Consider the following 21,883-nt stretch of genomic DNA (forward strand, 5'->3'; position numbering starts at 1 on the left):
CATCTTCTAATTTAATGGTCTCAAACTAGAAAATCAGACTCACCAGCCACACCCACCCATCACATATTGCTAATATTACTCTTAGATGTTTTATACTGTATTTTCTATTATGAATAGAAAGTCAAAGTTTTGATCTACCTTTTAATATATTACATTTCTTTCAGTGCAGAGTATTGTTTATTTCATCTTCAGTTTGAAAGTTGAAGAAGATGTCATGCAATTTGTTAGAGTCTCTTAATTTGATTATATACATGTATTTGCTGAACCAAAGTTTATAACTGAGAAATTAGCTATATACACTTTAATTTAGTTTGAACAGTTACCAAGTCACAAAAACCATGTAAAGTAAGAATGGTCAGAATTATGGCCATACCCACTATGCAGTTGCACTGTGTCAAAAACATCCCACTATTCTTTCCTTTTTCTTTTCCTCTCATTTCAACTTCCTGATCTTTTATTTAAATTTTTATTACACTTGTAATTTTTCTTCATATATGTTCTTGTTGTAGACTGTTTTATTGTTCTTTTTTTAAAATCCTATTATTATTTTGTTGGTGTCATATGTTTTGCCCCAACAGCTTATTTTATTTTAATTATCAGTTCAGTAGAATGTTTCCTTGCTGTTAACAGATGTTCTCATGGATCTTTCTCCTCTTATTTGTGCAGTCTGTAAAAGTCTTGAAACCACCACTTATCTAAATGAGATTCTGTCTCTTTTTCTTGAGGCTGACTTTTGCAATGTAAGAGATCAGTACTGTCTACAGTAAGTTTGAATGAGCCTATAATAATAAACATCCTTGTGAAGAGAAGCAAGTTAATACTGCAATAGTTAACAATCTTGGTTTATGGGTTTGCACTGATTTTGGTAACATCAGAAAAATCTGGCAGATTTTATTGTCATAGTATTCTGTCCCTCACATTGTTGGCCCTCAGATAATTTTCTTAAATTATGAAACTTGTTTGGAAAAATTTATTCTTTTTGTATGACCACATTTGTTTGATTTACAAAACTTGTATTCTTGTGTGTCAGTGTTTTTGCATATAGATCTAGTATACTTAGTTTTGTATCATACGTGATTAAGAAAGATCGAAGTATTGTTGAAACATTTATTACGTTTTCTAAAATAACTTTAATTTTGTTTACAAATCATTGTTAATGTATTATTAATCAATAATTCTGTTCTTCTTTTCAAACTCTGCATTGGGTGGCTATGATGTTCCATCTGTTTTTGCTCATTCTTCCATACTATGTTACCTTATTAATTTTTGTTTCACATAGTTCTTCATGGGTTATTTTAATGTCTGGTTCATGTTCAACCATGCAAGTGTTTTTTGTTTTTTTGTTGGACCAAGTTAACTGATCTTCTTTCACTGCTCTTTTGGAACTTGATCTCACTTATTTATAGGTAACTGTGGTAGTAGTGACTGATTGTATTACCCAGGAAGCTGTTCAATCTCTTTTTAAGACTTTAATATATTTTTCATAGTATCCTTATCCATTGGAGTCCTGTCTGCCAGGTGACATGGAAAGCTCAGAAACAGGCTTGGGATACCTTGCAACATTATTCCTCTTTTTGTAATTAACACCATTTATCAGTGGGACTGAGCTTGTGCACAGCAGATTTGATGTCAAAGCCAGAAACAATCTTGGATTAAGTTCACTATTGGCATTTCTTCTACTATTAGTTACAAAATCTGGAAGAGGATTTGGAAAGTCAGTCTCCAATTCCCTTTTCATCTTACTCTCCAATGGCAAGGAAGCCACTGATGTACAGAACATAACTGTGACTCTCAATGAGAGTTTTTCCCCTGCATTCAGCACTTTTGCTTCTTTCCCCTCCTTCAAGGACATCAAGTTTTGGGCAGATTGATTGCTTTTTTTTTTTTTGCCAATCATCTTTATGAATATCAGTGTGTGTGGATTTGACTTTTCTGTCCTCTTACACAGGAACTTGGAGTTCCTCAAGGCTGTGACCTGAATGTCACACTTTTCAATATAAAGATTACTGCTGCCACTACACAACTTCCTCCAACTGTTGCAAACAGGTTCTGTGTTGACAACTTCCACATCTTGTGTCAGTCATTGAATACAAGATTTATTAAGCAGCAGCTTCAAACTGCCCTCAGGTACGTTTTGAAGCGGATCACAACAAATTGTTTTACTTTTTCTTTCTCCACAACCATTTCCATGCACTTTTGCCACCAACAGAGTATACATTTTGATCTCGAGTTCCATCTCAGTGATGTTGTTCTTGCCATGGTCCCCAAGGCAAAGTTCTTGGAGCTTGTCTTTGACCATAATATTTCATTTTTCACATCAAGTGGCTATGTGTGAAGTATATGAGGGCACTGAACATCTTCCATGTCCTCTCTTCAACCCTTTGGAGAGTGGGTAAAAGTTCTGTGCTTAAGATCTATAATGCCCTCTTTTGGTTCAAACTGTGATTCTGCTAGGATCTCAATGCTGAAGATGCAAGACCCCATTCACTATCTAGTGCTATGGTTCTGCATGGGGCTATCCACACTTTTCCAGTTCAAGAGTTTGTACACTGAGTTTCACAAACCTTCTTTTAAGTTTCACTGCTTGCAACTCTTTGCACTATGCTTCTAAACTTCAATTCTTACCACAGCATCCTATCTGGGTCTGCAGTTCTTCCTGTTGGCCTTTATCCAGGTGCATCTGGCTGATTTTGGTCTGTCCTTGGATAATGATGTTTTCTTCACTGATCAGCTCATCCTGCCATGGCTTATTACCATTCTCACTTATGATCTTTCCTTGAGTGATCTGAGGAAGGCAGATAATCCTGATTGAAAGTACCATTTTTTATTTGTTGAACATCCTTTGAACCATTTTTCTGTTTCCTTTTGTACCGGTGATTTTACTTTACAGTTTCTGTGTTCAATGCTGAGTTGTATGCCATTTCTCTTGACTTGAATAATGTAGAAGCTATGCAGTGCACCAGTTGTACAATTAACAGACTTTTTTTTAAGCTCTCAACTTGTCCTGGAATCTCTTTGTGTCAGGTTTTTACCCTGTTTTCATCAATATTCAAAACCAAATGTCCTATTTTTCTTCATCTTCTGTTTCTTTTTTGTTTTTCTGAATACCTAACCATGTCGGGATTAGTGGGAATGAGCTTGCTGACACAATGGCTAAGTCTGTCTGCCCTGGTACAGTCAAAACTGTGCCTATCCTATGGACTACATCCCTGTATTGAAGGCTTGGGTTCACATCAGTTGGCACTTAACTTGGAGTGAATATAATGCTGTAATAAGCTTTTCCAGATCAATCAATCTGTTGTTCTTTAGCTGTCTTGTTTCTGTAAGGATCTGAAGGAGAAATTTGTTTTAACTAGGCTATGATTGGTCACAGTTTTTCACTCATTTTTTTGTCTAGTTCTGATCCACCAAAAAGTGACCTTTCTGTCACACAAGTCACAGTAGCCCAACTTTTACTGTTGTGTCTTTGTCTTGACTGTGAGTGGCAGCACCATTTTAAACGTGTTTTCAACGAGTTCACCCCTAATGTTGAACAGTGCCATTGGCAATGGTGACACTGTCCATCTTTCTTATGTTTTTAATTTTTTGCAAGCCATTGACCTTTTTAATTATATTTAAATCTTTTGTTTTAATTTGGACATTGTTTCTTTGGACATCCATTTGTTTTCACATTTTATATAAATTTTACTTTTTTTTTACTAGCTGTTTGATGCAGATATCCAAGTTACTATATGCTGATAAATGCCAAATAACCAACCAAACTTTTACATACAAACATTTTTAGAAATTCTCTAAATACCTATTACATATAATTTGAAGTACTTTAAGAAGTTTCTAAAAGTTCTAAACTTTAAAGTTTTAAATGAAAATCTATTGAAATGTACAACTTAAGTTGGCTAAAACATTATAGTTAGTTTAAAATTAAAAGAAAAAAGTTGTGTATCGTAAACAGTAATATCTGTAATTCACATCATCATGTTTATTATTTCAAGTGATTGACACTCAAGCAACAGTAATATGGACCACCTACTGTAACACCCTGGGTGTTTCAGTGGTAATTATTAGTGCTTATAACACTAAAAGTCTGGTTTTGACACCTGTGATGAGGAGACTATAGGTATTCTATCATTTTGATTTGTACTTAAACAATAAACATACTTAATATAACAATTATATGTGTGTGCTTTGTTCATGGTAATAATCAACATAAAATGCTGTGCACTACATAAATTGTACTGTGAAACTTCGTAGGGCTGTAAATAAATGATTAAAACACTCATTCAGTCAGTCTATTAAAATATAAAATTATGTGTCTTAACCATGAAAAAAAAGTTTTCATATTACATCATTTGCTCAAGGCAAATAGAAGCAATAACTTTGTTTCTTCTCTACATAAATACCATAAATTTGTTGAGCTGTCTAATAAAATCATATTTTTTAAATGATTGTGCATTTGGAAATGACAGAATTTTGATTTTTTACACTTATTGTGATGTATTAAATTTTTATATAAAATATAGATATTTATATTTTTTCTTTCTTTCTTTTTACAGCCAAGTGAATAAGTGCAAAGTAAGATGCTGGTTGATAAAGATATCCAATTATACAAATTGTGATATAATTACTAAAAATAATGTGTGTCTACTTGGTAAACAGTTGTAAAAATGTATTGTCAATATGATATATAGTGAACCTTATTTCAAAAATATTACGAACTGTGTACTGCATTCTACAAAGACACAGTTGTGACAGAAAGTGACCAATTTGCTTTTGAACCTGTCTTATGCAATCATTCATGACTTTACCCACAAGATTTTAAAACCAGTTAGTTAGATCATATGTTATTTCACATACACAATCAGAGAAGATAAAGAACAGGCATGCAAACACAAAAAAGGTTTATGTACTTGAATATATTGTTTAATTTTATAACTACAAAGTAAAACATTATAACTTCATTGCTTAATTTTCACAGTATATTACACTGTATTAGTTACTGATTCAAGTACATAAAATATTGAATGTCATCACGTCTTATTTATGCTTAGCCTAGTTGTTGGGTATTACGATAGGAACTTAGTCAGATTGTGAAAGCTGCTTCATAATGGATATGTAGAATACATCTCCTTGCTTGAAATTTAAGGAGTATTAATTGATAGTACTGTTCAATGAATCTGAGTCCATAGTATCAACTCAAAATTTCAAGAAAGTTAAAAAAAACAACTGTAGCTACATTTTTTGTTTCAAATGTTATATTTATACTCTGTATCACGTAACTGGGTGTAAGCTCATTTTGGAATATAAATGTCAGTATTTAATGGATTCTTCCATAGCTGTGAGTATGACTGTATAATTTAGATTACTAATTTTTAGAATATCAACCAGTTTAAGATGACCAATGTACTTAAGTCAACTATAACATTATGATATCTCGGTGTAAATGTTAAAACATAAATCTTGCTATAATGAACAAAATATGTTCATCAGTATTTATGCATGTAACCAAAACTAAGCAGTTAGACAAAATGTGATTCAATTGTTGGATTCTTAAGCTGGCTAAGTGTGTAATTTGCCTTCATAGAAATGCTAGAAAAGTACTGAGTTATAATGCTTTTGAAAATCTTGTTGATAGAAATAAAGGTTACAAGTAATAAAATATTTTAACATGTGATAAGCATACTTGCTGTTTAATATATTTCTTGAACTAATAATTTTCAAAAATTGTTTTACACAAATTAAATTTCCTAGCAAATTATCTGAGTACAGTGAAGTTTGTAACTGCCATATACATCTTTGTATGCTAGTGTATTTAATGTATTTAATTAACTTCCAGATGTATTTAATGGATAATTAACAAGTCATGTAGTTTCACATTAATAGTTGAACATATAAGAAAGTAACTTGCATTTTGCATAATATTTTTTCACCTAAAAATTGACTTTTAAAGAAGAAATACATATTTGATTTTAGTTGAACATCATTTTACGTTTACATTCCTTTTGATAATGGTAAACTTACATATCTGTATATATTATTTTGATTCATATATTTGTATTCTGAATTAACATTGCTTAATTTTTATTTTATTTTTTCAGAAATGGAATACTATGAAGCAGTCTTTGGAACTCTAGGGATATTTTTTATGTTTTATATTTTTTCAATTGTCATTTCTGCATCAAATTGCTTAAGGTATGTAAATACATTTTTAAACAATAATAACATAATTTCAGGCATAAGGAAATTTACATCTTACTCATAAATTTGTGATTATATAAATGTGTGTGTGCATGTGTGCATGCTCATAATAGTTTTCCAAAAATCCCATAACAAATACACAAATCATGTAATGCTTGGTATTACATAAGGAAGGTCACAATTATGATATACTAATATATAGGAAGAAAATAGAATGCTCAAGTATATTTGAAAGGAAATTTTTTAAAAGACTTTTGGAACAGTGGTAAGTGTTGAGTTACAGTTTGTGATATTAATTAATATCATTGGTTTTTACAGCAGCTTACTGATAACACAGAAATGTTTGGGTTGACTTTTTGTAAGAATGTTGCAGGTGTAGCTGATTTTCATTAAACAAAAAGAAGGGAAAAGGCAGGAAATATGAGTGAAGAACAAAATGAATATTGAATATGGGGTGTATGAGAATAATAAAGAATAAAAACATTTTTAGTTATAACTTCATAAAAATAAAATCAAAACTGTGCACAATAAGTTATAAGAAAAACAATACAAACAAAAATGACTTAAACTCATTAAATAATGAAGTCAATTGACATTTTATTTACAACATTTTTCACATTGAAGTAAGTAGAAGGAATTAAAAACTAAACATGGTTTTTGACTTAAAGGGAATAAATTAAAGGTATAAGATTTACAATTTTGGAATTAGGATTAATCATATATGAATGTGATCAGTTTTTCAAGTATTAATTGCAGAACAACTAAGTACTTCACTGTTGTTATTGTGAACTTCTATGGATACTTTTGATGTTATTGGAAGCCTCTGACTTCCTTACTTAACATTTCCTTTTAGTTTCTTGTTTAGTATTTAACAACATTTTAATCTTATATAATTTCTTAGTATTAGAATATCATAGAAATGGGTTCATGAGCCAAATTTGTAAAGATTGTTTAAGAATGCAGGTAAATAGGTTAGTAAATTAAGTGCTAGTGAATAAACAGTAATTATTGGAGATTTCTTTTTTGTTTTATCAAGCATGTCAGTTGCTATTGCTTTTGATAATTGCATCCAAAGTGCATTGATAGACATCTTTTCTTATGCTAAAAATTATTGTAAATAAGGTAAAGCAGATAATATATTGATAAAATAATAAACATTAAGCTCAGCTGCATGTTTTATATGAGCAAAGTGTTGTATTTCCTTGTCAGTTTTTAATTACAATAAATTCTGTAGTTATTCTAATACAAATGTCACATCTGTCTCACATGAAAAAAAAATCATATTTAAACTCAAGGTAATAGTTTTTTTCTTCTCGTATTCAGAAAGTTGATTTAGATTTGAAGGTATTAAACTCAATGTTATCACATTTTGTTATAAAATCTCATTGATGCTTAAAAAAAATCATATTTGACTAGTTCTTTATAATACCTGATAATTTTCATTTGTTCCTGGATTTTCAAGAAACTTATGTAATTTTTATTTTAAATCATATATTAAATTATAATCAAAATCTATTTATATTTTTGTTTGGAAACCCCATGAACATAGAAGCTGGATTGCAATTAGTTTTGATGATCTTGCCATAAATGTAGCTTGTAGTTGCACTAATTTCTTTGTACTCTTTGAAGCAACCATGAATTAGATGTTAATATGTTATGAGTAGAAAAGTATCCTTAAAGTATCCAAATAATATTGACCAAGGATTTTAAAATTTTATACTTTCAGTCTTAAGAAAAAAGTAGCTTCTTTAATACATTTAACAATTATGTTTATGTTCATAAAGGTTTAATTTCTAGTTTATATTTCTATAAATACTAAAAGTACAAAACACTACACATTTCTCTGTACAGAAGTAAGTTTAAGGACAAATTTGCATGGCAATGTGACAACGAAAAAAATTACTTATGCCATAAATAATAAAAAGTTTTAAATATATGTGTTACATTTCAGATTTAGGCCTACATTGTACACAACAGAATGGTATATGTTTAAAAGGAACAAAAATAGTGGAACAAATGCTTATTTAATTAAATTTCTTGAACATATTTACAACAGTAATCAAATAGGCTATGTAACAAAAGTAAACACAATATTAGAACAGAAATTCTTTGCAAATGTAATATAATAAAATGAGCTGTTGACTGTTATTTCAACAGATTAATATGTATACACATAAGTACAAGTATGTACCTATCATGAAAGAGAAATATGTAAAGGTATTAAAATAAAGAAATTAGATTTGAGGTTAAATTATTATAAAAAAACTTTAGTTTTGTATTTTTTTTGGCAACATTTTAATTAAATGTTCTTTTTCAAGCAAAGAAAAACACTGTTGGCTAATAACAAACTGCTGCAATACATTTTAAAACAAAACTACAAATGATATTAAAATACACAAGCAAATAACATAACACCAAATATAAACATGTTAATTACATGGTGTAGTAATGGCAGTATAACAAAGCTAAAAAAAGCAGTGATGATCTGCTGACAAAAAGTGGGGAAATGCAAAATGATTAAAGATATATAAACAGTTAATAAAAGCAGTAAATGAATTTGGAAATGGTTTTGTTTTTGTTGATGATTTTTGATTGGCTTTGAAGTGCTTTAACCCTTTCATGACATATTTGCATATGTTAAGTATTTATACTACAACTTTTAAAAAAGTATGTGCATCATCACAAGATTTGGCAGACTTTCTATAAATATTATGTCTTTAACTTATAAAAAAAACCATTTTTTTGTAAAGTACTGTTAATAAACTAAAGATTTGTCTATGAATATATTAAGTATTTTGTTTAATAGTCTGTATGTAAAGTAATGTTCATGTTCAGCTTAAACATACTTCATCTCAAAAACCTAAAGTTTCCTTTGTGTAATCTCTAAAATCTTCTAAATACATTTAAAATGTTTGTTTTCAGTAAATCTTTATATTTTACCCATTATTTTCTTTACCCTAACTCTGTACAAGGTTGGTCAATTTGACTAACCTTGCAACCATCAGTTGCAAATCTAAATAAATCTAAATTACCCTCATTTTCTTTCTAGAATGACTTCAAATTGTAACATGAAACTGCATTGTTTATTCTGAGAAGCTTTAAACTCATAACAGAGTACATCTATTTATAAATTGTTTTATTGCCATTTGAATTGTGTGTAACTGCTCTTCATATCGTTATGAGTTTCAAATCACTTGGGGAATGTGGAGGTTACATTATCAAATTACATTACCCATCTGCAACTCCTCTGAGCTGCTTGAGTGCAGGACTCCTGAAACATTTTTATTGTGTTGTTACTAATTATTTTACCTAATTTAACACGGGTATTTCAAGAGATTCCTGTTTTTACATCATAGCTACTTCATACAAATAAATAAAGAATACACATGAAAAACAAAAACAAATAAAGTTCTTAACTGGACCTTTTGTTTATTTGCTGTCAACTGTTAATGACACATAACCATACTTATCATACTAATGGTAGTGGTGCACAAAATAATTTTCAGTTAAGTAAATAATGCTCCAATGAATATAGACTAATAACATGGAAAAAGTAGATAATTCCTCCTATCTCTCAAAATGTCTCTGGTTATCCAAGTATATGACAAGAGCAGTTAGAAATTAATTGAAACTATTTGTTATTTTCTCATAGAAATGAAGCTTGTACTAAAAAATGAAATTGACATTACTCTGTTCATAAAACAAAATTATATAGTATGTTATTTGATAGATGAAAACTTTCTATTGGTTATAAGTAATATTTAATGTAAGATAGAACTATTACAAATCCTGAAAGAGAGGATTTAACGTGTTATATTTACCATGTAAAAAAAGCTTGTAATAAAAGCATGTGTGCCATTTTTCCGCTGAAACGTGGAGTTCTGCGGTTTTCAAATGGCCAACGATCACCCACGAGATTCGTGTAAATTCGAGGAGAAAATATGAGCGATTTGGGAGCCTGGTAGGTGGTTTTTGAGGAGAAATCATATTTTTTCAATGTTTATTGCAGAAAAAAAAAAATCTGACCGCCATCTTGGAGGCAGTTTCGTTGCTGGTCTCGTGGTCTGGTATCGTGTGCATACCAGACGATAAAATATTCTTTACGCTCCAAAGAAACAACAGCGATTGAAATGTTTAAAAGGAAAGATGTTCATTTTAATCCTGTAGACAAGAGAATGTGTAAGGACATTAGATCAGCAGCTTCAAAGTATACCTCAAAGCTGAGGGAGAATCAGAAGAAAAGGGCAGAAAGGCTTGAGGCCTATGGTTTTGTGAAATCTGGCCCAGCCACCTTGGCTAAAGAAAAAAGTCCAGAAAGCCGCAGAGGCACAGAGCTGCCCATTCAGAGAAGGAGAGAAAAAAAGCTTGGAAGAGAGCACTGGAAACCCTTGTCTCGAAAAAGAGGAAAGTAGCCAAGATTGATTAAAGGAAATTAAGTGATTTGAAATTTGACTGTAATTTATGCAGCAGAGCAGAAGTTGATATCAGTGACTGAAAAACATTTTATTATTATCTGTAGCATACAGTGCCAGTGGTTTATTTTAAAGCATATCATTAATTTTATTTTGAAGCAATGTCAAAGCTTTCCTTGATTTGCTGTTTCAGTTTGTATTGTGAAAGAATGAAAAATATACTGATATTGAGGTACCAGTAATTTACTGATAAGATTGTATAGATGAACAAGTTTTACTGTAGGTAGTCATGTAGAGTAATTTTAAGTAATTTGAAATTTTAATGGAATACATGCAGCTGAGCAGTAGTTGTTGATGTCAGTGACTGTACAAAATTTAATTTCTGAGGCATATCACTGATATCAGTAGTTTAATATTGAACCATATCAGTAGTTGAATTTTTAAGCAATGTCATAGCTTTCCTTCATATGCTGTTTTAGTTTGTATTGTCAATTTGTGAAAGAATGGAAAATTCACTGACATTAAGTTACCAGTAGTATAATGACAAGATTGCATAGATGAACAATTTGAACTGTAGGTAGTCATGATTAGTCAAAAGAGTAATTTTATGTGATTTGAAAATTGTATGGAATATATGCAGCAGAGAAGTAGTTATTGGCAATGACTGTAAAATATTTAATTGGCAGCATACCAGTAGTTGATGATGATGATGTTATTGATGACAAAAAGGATAATAATGAAATGATTTGTATTTGAAATATTTACTGAGTTATTTTGGCTTTATTAACTCATATTACTAATATATTTTGATTTATAAAAAAATTAAACTGAATAAATAGCAAATAAACAATCTTAAATTTCATTTATTTATCTTTTATTTTATTTGTTAATTTTAGATATTTTGATATATCTTCTAAAAAATGAATGCAAATTAAAAGAATAAATCAATCTGCTAAAAACTGTAAATGAAAGTTATAGTTTTTATTAGTTTGATGTAGTCTTTTAATTTCCTTTTGTTATTTTATATGATATATATTGTGTACTTTTCCAACATTGCAATGTCAAAAAACATAAAGAAATTATGTCCCAGATTGCACCAAATCACACCAAATAGCATCCATTTTTTAAAAATTTCCCGGGGGGCATGCCCCCGGACCCCCCTAGTCAGGCATGGCTGTGCCGCGCTGTGGCACCTCTGGCACCAGGCTATATACTGTTTCCTCTTTCTTTCATAAATGTCATTGGCATGCCTGTAAAAGAGAAATTGAGGTTTCTCTGTTTGCAAAAAAAAATGTCATTTGACAGAAGAAATCTTTCTATTGGTTATAAGTAATATAATATCAAATGTGAGAAAGAACTATTAACAAATCGTGAAAGAGGGAATTTGACAGGTGGGTGTGGCAGGAGGGGTCTACTATTCTAGTTTATGGTTCTTTAACCAAATTGAAGGCTATAAAAATTATGGTTTGTCTGAGCAATGATGATATTGTATTGAATAATGTATTTATTTTCCACATTTTGGAGACACCTATAAAAAATGTCACTCTTAAAATTAAAATTAAGAATGTAAAACTTTTATTTTATTAAAATATGGATTACTAACTGTGATTTTTTATGCTATACTCATAGGTATAACATAAACAAAAAGTAGTTTGATTAAATTTTTAATGCAAGTTACTAAATACCTTTTGACATTTGCAGAGAAGTATTCCTTTTATGAACAGTTAAGTCAAAATTTGGATTTGTAGTTTTTAAAAAAAGTTATTGTAGAAACTAGTTCTAGTTTAGTTTGCTTATGGGTTTTTTTTAGAGTTCTTGGTTGTAGGCTTCAAAATATAATTTTTGGATTGTGATTCAACTTGCTTCTGTACCTTTTGATGATTTCTATTCCTCTTTTTAAATTCATGATTTTTAATTATCTTGTTTCTTTTGTTTCTAGGTCCATTTATGCAGAATAAATTTTAAGTTACATATGTGCATATGCATTCAGTGAAATATTATGTTTTTCAACGATGTACCACTACATTGGCCCTTTTTTCCCCACCCAACCATTATTTACTGAGTCAGGTGACTTACCAAGCATTTAACAGATGAAGTATGAAAATCATTAGAATATATTACCACTCACAAGAGTAGAAAAGTCTACTATGGTAATCATCTGCTGTTAGAAAACTTACTGAAATAGTTGCAGAAAACCATGTAGAGACAAAATACAATGGCAAGCTATCATAGCTGTGCTTAAATAGCTTCTTTATTTCTGCAGTACATGAAATGGCTTCAGAGACTTAATGTTGATAGTGAAGAAGAATTTAGAAAACTTTAGAGGGTGGAAATACCAACTTTCAAAAATCAACTTAAGAATAGCCCTACAACTTTCACAGGAGTTTGTTTAGTAGCTGTTCATAAATTTTGGCAGAGTGTACATTGCTGTTTTTTCTGTAGGATACAGTGCTTGAATGTCTTTGAAGAGAATTTTGGCCAGTAACAATGAAGTCACTGATAAATCTCTCCTTCTCTTTCAAGAATCAAGTTAAAAATAGTCTCATAATCTGTACAGGAGCTGTTTTATTAGGTTCATCCAGGCTTGAATAAAATATGTATAGCTATTTTTTCTACAGAAAAATGGATGAATTTTGACTGACAATCAGAAAATCAACTTTTTTTGCTGTTAAGTCTTTTAGCAATCTTAGCCACTCAGATAGGTCTTGAATAGTAATTCAAGAACAAGTATACTTTTTAAAATAGTTTTTGCACATTTTTTCTTTTAGAATATTTGTGAAATTTATAGTTGAACCCTATTTTGATCTACTATGTATGCTGTAACAAAAACATTTGCTAAATCACGTGAACAAATCAGTTAAAGTCATGGAGATTTTTACAGGTAGATTTGATTTGTGTTGTTATTTCTGAAAGAAATATATTCAGCTATTGAAAGTGTTTTATCAGTTTGCTTTTGGATATGTGTATCTTTACATATGTAATCTTATGGTTGAAATAAAAGTTATTGGTATAGCTCACTAATAACACAACCACATTATCTGAGATAAATATACTTTGAAACAAATCTGAGTTTATACCAATATTTAAAATACATTTTGCATACCAATACAAAACCTGTATTTGAGTTTATAAAAGAAAACAACAGAAATAGTTTTACAAATGTATTGAATTATTTATACTTAGGCATACTCTGCAGAATTTTCTTTTCCATTTATGGTTTCTTATATAACTTATTCAAAAAAAATTAATAAGATTAAATATAATGAGAGACATCTATAGCAATAATTTGACCTATGGATAGGTTGAGTTGTGAATCAGATTCTGAGACTTAAAGTAGGTGTTTAATAATTTTTTTAAAGTATTTTTGTGATTTTATTGGAAGTTTACACACACAGCTGTAATCTTTTGTTGTTGTTTTTTTCTCCAGAGCATGGAAAACATCTTCAGTGAATGCATGCAAAGGTAATGTACTTTATTAATTTTACATACTTGATATTGTCAAACTCTCCAGCATAAGCTTTGGTTAACCAGTTAGCATAACAATAAACTGAGAAATCATTGAGTTAACTTGAAGTGTTCTAATCTTAATTGCTTCAGTGATTTAATCATTAATTTAGTTACATTCATATTGTGAATCTAATTATCATGTGAAGGTTTTTACATGATTTGAAAAACATGAACAATATGAGAGTGAGATAACTCTCACTTATTCCTGCAGATACCTGTGTCTTCTGAACAATGTACAGTGATTGATTTTATATTTAAAAAAGTATGGGTTATGTTGCATAAAGAACCCATACACTAAGAAGTATACTTAAGTTCCACACTTGTATCAGTTGTGCACTAACTCCACAATGTATGATAATTTTCTGTGAATTTCAAATTCACATTAAACTCCATTACAAGTAAGTACAGACAGTATTCTATGATGAAAAGAAGGAAATATTACAAATATTGAAATTGTACCAATACATAATTTCTCATTTTAACAGAGAAATTGTTTTTGATTGACACAAGATATGAACATGCACAAAGTTTTAAGAACAAAAAATAACAACAGGTATATCTCAGTATAAAATATACTAACTTATCAAATGTTAACTGTATGTAAAATAAATAAGTCCAGTGTGAGCAACTCAATCTGTAATCCTGAAAGATCTTCTGTGATGCAGAGACAATTCACTGAGTTGAACAACTTCAGTTGCTTTGAAACCCTCTTGATCTAATACTACATAAGAAATTTCTAACTATTCTTGTTAAATTTATAAATCAGTTACTTTTAGAAACGTAATCACTTAATATTAAAGTTGTCATCAGCAACATTCTCCCTGCATTCCCAAATCAGAATTATGAAAATTAATAACACATTAAAAACTTATAAGGATTTATTGAATATGATGACTCCTACTTTCTACTAACATAGAAATAATTGCTTATGGATATGTTGAAACCCCTTCTCTTTTACATTTTATAGATTGTTTGTTAATGAACTTTACATTGCTGATTGATATATTCATATCTAATAATAAGAGCAGATTCTTCTCTATATAAGGCTCATTACAGATGATTTTGGTGTTTGTAAGTATAATGTAAGCTGTAATTTTTATTTCTGTTACCATCATTAACTTTCTCCGAACTGTTACATTTTTCTGACCTGTTTATGGCTGACATAGAAAGCCAGATAAATTGTAATAATTTTAGAACATTTTATTTTAGTGACTGGTAAATTTATGTTTAGAGATGCACATTTTAAAATTAAATTAATTCTAGTTTTGGACACTCAAATTTATGAGGTTTAGAAAAGAATGGCTTTAATTTTTACATAAGCACAAATGAGCATGAATATGACTTTGTGGACACCGAATCCCTGTATGTTATGTATATTCTCTATTTATTGTTATATATTTTGTTAACAGAGTTAAAGTGTAAAAATTATAAACTTTTCACCTTCACTTAACAAAATTTCATTAAAATAAAATGCCCAATATTTTACAAGGTTGTGTCTTTTTCCATAAGGATCAGAAGGAGGAAGTTGTTTTGGTTAGGCTATTCATCAGTCACAGCTTTTTTAGCTCAGCATTTTCTTTTATCTGGTACTGACTCACTTGTGACACTCAAGTTATTATTGTGCACATTTTATTCTCATGTCATCAGTACAACTGTGAACAGAGCACCGTTATACAGGGTGTTCGGAAAGTTACTGTGCAGTTTTGTAATCATATTTTAACAGCATTAATTCAGCAACTGATAGTGGTGTTTAGAAACAAAATAAGAAGGATCCAAGCCTGTATTGATGCCAATTGATGTCACTTTCAACATTGTTTATAATTGTCATTCATATTTACCTCTTGTATTCTGTATTGAAACATGTCTGTTAATAAATATATAAGTGCACAGTGGCTTTCTGAACACCCTGTGGATGTGTTTTCTAAGAGTTTATCTTTGATGTTGAACTGTGCCATAGGCTATGGTGACATTGTCCAACTTGATTGTGTTTTGAACTTTTTATGGGCCATAGGCTTTTTAATTCAGTTTAAGCTTTTTTTACCAGATTTTTGTTCTTTATTGAGTTTTTAATTTGATATTATTTTACATTTTATAATATTTTACCTTTGACATTTTTATTGGTTTGCTTGATGCAAATAGCCTGTTTGCTTTCATCAAAAAATGCCAAACAATTAATCAGTTTCAACCAGTTTTATTTAGTTTGTAACCCCAAAGTGATAAGTAGAGTTTCCATCGCAAAATTTGTCAGTCTTTAAGTAAACATTATAAGTATTTGTGCAAAAAAATCATATCTTTTAATTGAGCATTTTTGCTAAAAATTTGACCATGAATACATGGAGCCAGACTGTTGACTACCCCAAGTGCAAAGTAATTTTTGTGTTAAGTTAAAAAAAAACAAAAAAAAAACTTCAACACAAAATTGTCATATTTCATTTGCATAATCTCTAAAAACCTCCTAAACAAGTATCAATAAATGTATATAGATATGGTTGATTTCCCTGGCTTTGTGTCAAGTGTAAAAAGCAAAACAAAATAGATCTAAGTTTTTTTTCACTCTAGAATGACTACAAAATCAAACTTAAAGCTTTCAACAGTATTTTATTGCTATTTGACCCATGTCTATTGTCCTGAAGAATTATTATTTTTACTTTTCATTATCTTACCTAATCTCACCTTATAATTTTTAAATTTTTGTTACTCTTTACTTTTACAATAAGAAGTTAGGAATATACTTAGAATACAGGTACTTACTTTTGTCATTCTTTTTCTGTCAACTGTAAATGAAAGCTAAACCTATTGTCTTATATTAATGGTACTAGTACAGTAAGAGCTTATGTAATTACATAATGCACCTTTGAACACAGAATAATAATATGTATAAAAAAATTGTTCTCTTGCACTCATAGTTTATCTGGATCTTGAACTATGTGACAGAAGAGTTAGTACAAATGTAGTGGTAAAATAGACTACACTCTTTTGAGAAAGCAGCATGATATAACATGCCATTTGATAGATGAAATGAAACTAACTTTTTGCTGGTCATATGTAATATAGTGTAAAACCTTAGAGCTGTTGACAATTTGTGAAAGAAAAGATGGGAGAAGTGAGTGTGACAAATGGATCTAATTTTATAGTTTATGCAGGGTGACCAAATGTTTTACTTTTGTCATGTGTCACTGTTTCTGTATGTATTGGCTTAATTCTTTACGTTTGGTGTCTGTGACCTGTTGGTGATAAATTTCAATCATTAACAAAAACGTAGTCTTTTTGTTTTACAATAGTGTATTAAAACAATTCTAACTTGCATACAAATGTTCATTACATAGTTGATAATGATTATAACAGTTGTATCCAGAGCTATAAGTAATTGTTACTATTTGTTTGTATTTTGTTAAAGCCAGCAGACTGGTTCATTTACTTTAGAATACAAGTGATAAGTTTAATTATTATTCTATACTTTATCATTATAGTACTGATAATTTAAATTCAGAAATTGTCACTTTACAATCTTTATGGCCGAACTAATAATTATGAAGTATATATATGTATATATTTACACTGCTGGCCAAAATCTTAAGGCCAATGAACATAAAGACAAAATATGTATTTTGCATTGTTAGACTCAACCACTTATTTCAGTAGAGCTTCAAAAGATGATAATAAGAAAAGGGGAAAAAAAACAAAAAACTTTTAAGCATTTAATAGGGAAAATGTGAACACTATGAAATTAGCCTAAATATCAGCTGGTCAAAGTTAACCATACCAAAAAGGAAGTTCTAAACGGAGTAGGAAATGCCCAACAAGAGATCTCAGTAGTGTGTTGCACGGCTGTCATTGCAAATAACTTCAAACATTCGCCTTGGCACGGCTGATATAAGCATTTGAAGAAGGCTGGCTGGAATGTTTTTCCAAGTGGCGAAGATAGCTTCACGAAGATCATGCACTGTTTGGAATTGACATCCATTTCTATAGATTTCCCTTGTCATCCACCCCCAAACATTTTCAATGGGGTTCAGTTAGGGCAAACATGCTGGATGGTCCAAAAGGATCACGTTATACGCCATGAAAAAGTCCTTTGTTCTGCAGGCATTGCGGATTGCAGCATTGTCTTACTGAAACATTCAATCATTTCCACACAAGTGAGAGTCTTCAGTCAATAAGGATGCTCTCTTCAACATGCCAATGTAGATAGCTGCTGTTTGACACCCCTGTATAACCTGAAGCTCCATTGTTCCATGGAAGGAGAAAGCACCCCAAATCATGATGGAACCTCCTCCACTGTGTCGTGTAGAAAATGTCTCCAGTGGGATATCCTTATCGTGTCAGTAATGTTACAAGCCATCTGGACTATCCAGGTTAAATTTTGTTTCTCACCAGAAAACAAAACCCACATTCACTTTTCTATGTCCCATGTTTGGTGCTTTTCAGCAAAGTTTAACCGAGCTGTTTCGTGGTATGGAAGAAGGCGTGGCCTTTGAAGACATTTATGGTTTTTAAAGCCTTTCTCTTGTAGATGCTGTCTTATTGTTCTTGAGCAGCATTTAGCATCATTTCGATGATCGGCTGGTGTCTTGTCGGACAACCTGTCGAATCCTCTTGCTCAACGCCTGCGAAATTTTCTCGAGCCGACCACTTGAAATTCTTGTTCCATATCCCTGAGGGTCTTTTAAGAAATTTGCAACAGCAGTTTTAGTATGCCCAATCTCACCAGCGATGGCACATTGAGAGGGACCTTGCTTTTGCAGCTCGACAATTCTGCCGCATTCAAACTCTGTTAAGGTTTTAGCCTTTGCCATGTTTTTACCCAATGTAACACAAGAGATGTGAGTGGGAGATGTTTACAATGCTAATGCTTGAACACAAATGAATAATTTTGTTACGTGATTACTTATTAAGGCCCCTCGGTGTGGATTCCTGTACGTGGTGAGGGGACCTAACAGGGAAGGTTCTGTTCTGTCTGGTTACCTTCTCTGGGATCTAAACATCTACCCACATGTTTGCTGTGTGTGGCGACCTGTGAAGGGGAAGAGAGGATCCTGGTGGTTGAGGGGTCCAACCCTAACACACCACTTTGGCCTTGAATTCCTGTAGATGGGCAGCCTTTGGGTGACCCCCCTTGGATCAGTCGGCTGGTCCACTTGGGCTAGAGTCAACCAAGTACCAGTGTTGGAAGTTCTCAATGAGTGTTGTGGACATTGTGCCTGATGCTGGTGTTTGGGAAAAGTGCTCACGAAACCCTGGCGTTGCTGCATTGTCCTTGCATGACTTTGTAGTGTGTCCCCTCGTAGGGCTCCATGGTGGGTGGGGTCAGTGGGTACCGAAATTTTTCTTTTTTCCTATGGATCCTTCTTCAAAAAATTTAAATAAAATAGTGAAAAACAGTCAATAGGTAAACGACCACGTCTTAAAGACTCTGAGCAGCAATCTTCAACATCTGTAACACACGTACCTCATTTTCTTATATTACATTCTCTTTATAGAAAAACCTTTAGAGCAAATGTCCCCCTTTTTTATTTAGAAGGGAATAGAGGGTCTTGCTGGCTCTCCAAAGTCAGTAAAGAAGCTTCGATCTGGAGACATATTAGTTGAAACATTCACAACCCAACACAGTGAACTCCTCTTGAATTCAATGGCAATTGGGGATATACCGATTGAGGTTACACCTCATGCTACTTTGAATTCTTCACGAGGAGTTATTGTTGAGAGGGATTTGAAGAAGGTCCCCGAGTCATAGATTCTCGCTGGTCTCTCCACTCAAGGAGTTTCTGCAGTGAGGAGCATCTCCACTCGCAAAGATGGAGTTACACTGCCAACAAATACCCTGGTTTTGACATTTACTTCATCACGTGCACCTGCCACCATCAAGGCAGGTTATCTCATTTGCAGGGTGCGGCCATACATTCCAAACCCTCTTCGATGTTTCCAATGTCAGAGATTCGGCCACTCAAAGACATCTTGTCGTGGTTCCCTGACATGTGCTCGTTGTGGTGGCAAGGACCATGATGCCTATGAATGTGACATGGACCCACATTGCATCAACTGCAATGGTTCTCACCCCTCCTACTTTCATTCTTGCCCAAAATGGTTGGAGGAAGAAGAGGTGCAACGTTTGAAAACGATACATAACATTAGTTATCCTGAGGCTCGGATATTGCTGCCCACCACTCCATCTCGGACATATGCTGCTGCACTTCATTCCACAACTACAGTGGGAGTGCAGACAAATCTCTCTGTGCCTCCAAGAGAATCGTTTTCAAAACAAATGAAAAGCCTTTTGACCTCCGTGGTTAAAAAGGTTGATGAATCGACTTCCACACCCATCTCTGTTCCTTCCATACATTCCAACAAACCTCAAGATCCACATCCTTCAGTTTCAAATACAGGCATTTCTTCCGATACATCTTTTTCTCCCACCCCAAGAGGCAAAACAATCATTCGTTCGCATCCTCAGTCACTGGAAACCCCTTCCAATAACAAAGACCTGCCCACTCGATCCAGGGCAGGATCCATGGAGGTTGATAAACCTCCTCCGACTAAAGACAGTAAGGAAAAAAGACGTGGTTGTAAACAGAAGGGTTCTCCAGCCACTTTGTCTACCCGTCATAAAAATGGTTACCTTGATACAATGGAACTGTCGAGGTTTACGTTCTACCCTGATTGCTTCCTACCATCCTGTATGTCTTTTCTTACAAGAAACATTTCTCAAACCTGCTGATACAGTCACCATTTGGCAGTTTTCTTTGTACAGAAATGACAGGCTGTGTGATGGACAAGTACATGGAGGGGTGGCACTATTGGTTGATTAGCATGTGCTCACCCTGTCTTTGTCACTCAACACACCCTTGGAGGCCGTAGCCATCTGTGTTTCCTTGGGTCATACCATCACTGTTTGTTCTCTCTACCTATACCCTAAAGAGACATATGATCAATCAGAACTTGATGCTCCTGTTGAACAGTTGCCGTCTCCTTTTCTAATCCTGGGGGACTTTAATGGACATCATCCCCTCTGCGGAAGTGCTGCTATTGATGAGAGGGGTCGCTCTGATCACAATCTTTCTCTTTTCAATACTGCTTCTTCCACTTATTTTCATGCATCTAGTCAGTTCTTTACCGTTATTGATCTCTCGGTTTGCTCCCCTTCATTATTCTCTCATTTTTCATGGAGGGTTGAAAGTAATCCACTAGGCAGTGATCATTTTCTTATCCTTTTAAGAGAGACTGGTCGTGGTCGATGCCACCTTACTCGTGTGCCCCGGTGGAAGCTGGATCAGGCAGACTGGTCCACTTTCACTGCTCTTGCAAAACTTGATCCTGCCATCGTAAATCAGCCATCAATAGACGACTGTGTGGCAGCAGTAACTGGCTGTATTATACAAGCAGCTGCTCAGTGTATTCCTAAAACCTCGACACGTTTTCCACGATATCCTCGTCCCTGGTGAAATTCTGCTTGCCACTTAGCACGGAAGGCTCAAAAACGGGCCTGGGATACTTTTCGTAGATATCCCACACTTTCAAACCTCGTCGCCTTCCAACGGGCCCGTGCACATGCTAGGTGGATAAGATGTCGAAGTCAGAGGGAATCTTGGATTAAGTTCACCACTAGCATATCTTCTACCACCAGTTCCAAGATCATATGGGACAGGATTCGAAAGGTTAATGGGCACTACAATTCTGTCCTCCTCTTGATGTTACTCTCTGATGGTCAGGAGGTGGCTGATGTCTGGAGCATCGCTGATACTGTAGGTGAAAGCTTTTGCTGGGTATCTAGC

At 32.6% G+C, this 21,883-nt stretch overlaps 1 protein-coding gene across 5 annotated transcripts in view; it reads left to right on the forward strand.

Annotated features, from left to right (window-relative positions):
- LOC143225198 (SID1 transmembrane family member 1-like) overlaps nt 1-21,883 on the forward strand; it is a 201,657-nt gene that overhangs the window by 48,424 nt on the left and 131,350 nt on the right. For all 5 annotated transcript variants that reach the window (XM_076454195.1, XM_076454194.1, XM_076454192.1 and 2 more), the window contains 2 exons: nt 6,096-6,189; nt 14,035-14,069. In XM_076454195.1, coding sequence (XP_076310310.1) covers nt 6,096-6,189; nt 14,035-14,069 — 129 coding nt within the window. The remainder of the gene's footprint in view (nt 1-6,095; nt 6,190-14,034; nt 14,070-21,883) is intronic.

This window comes from Tachypleus tridentatus, chromosome 9 (genome assembly GCF_004210375.1).
Source record: "Tachypleus tridentatus isolate NWPU-2018 chromosome 9, ASM421037v1, whole genome shotgun sequence".
Lineage (NCBI taxonomy): Eukaryota > Metazoa > Arthropoda > Merostomata > Xiphosura > Limulidae > Tachypleus > Tachypleus tridentatus.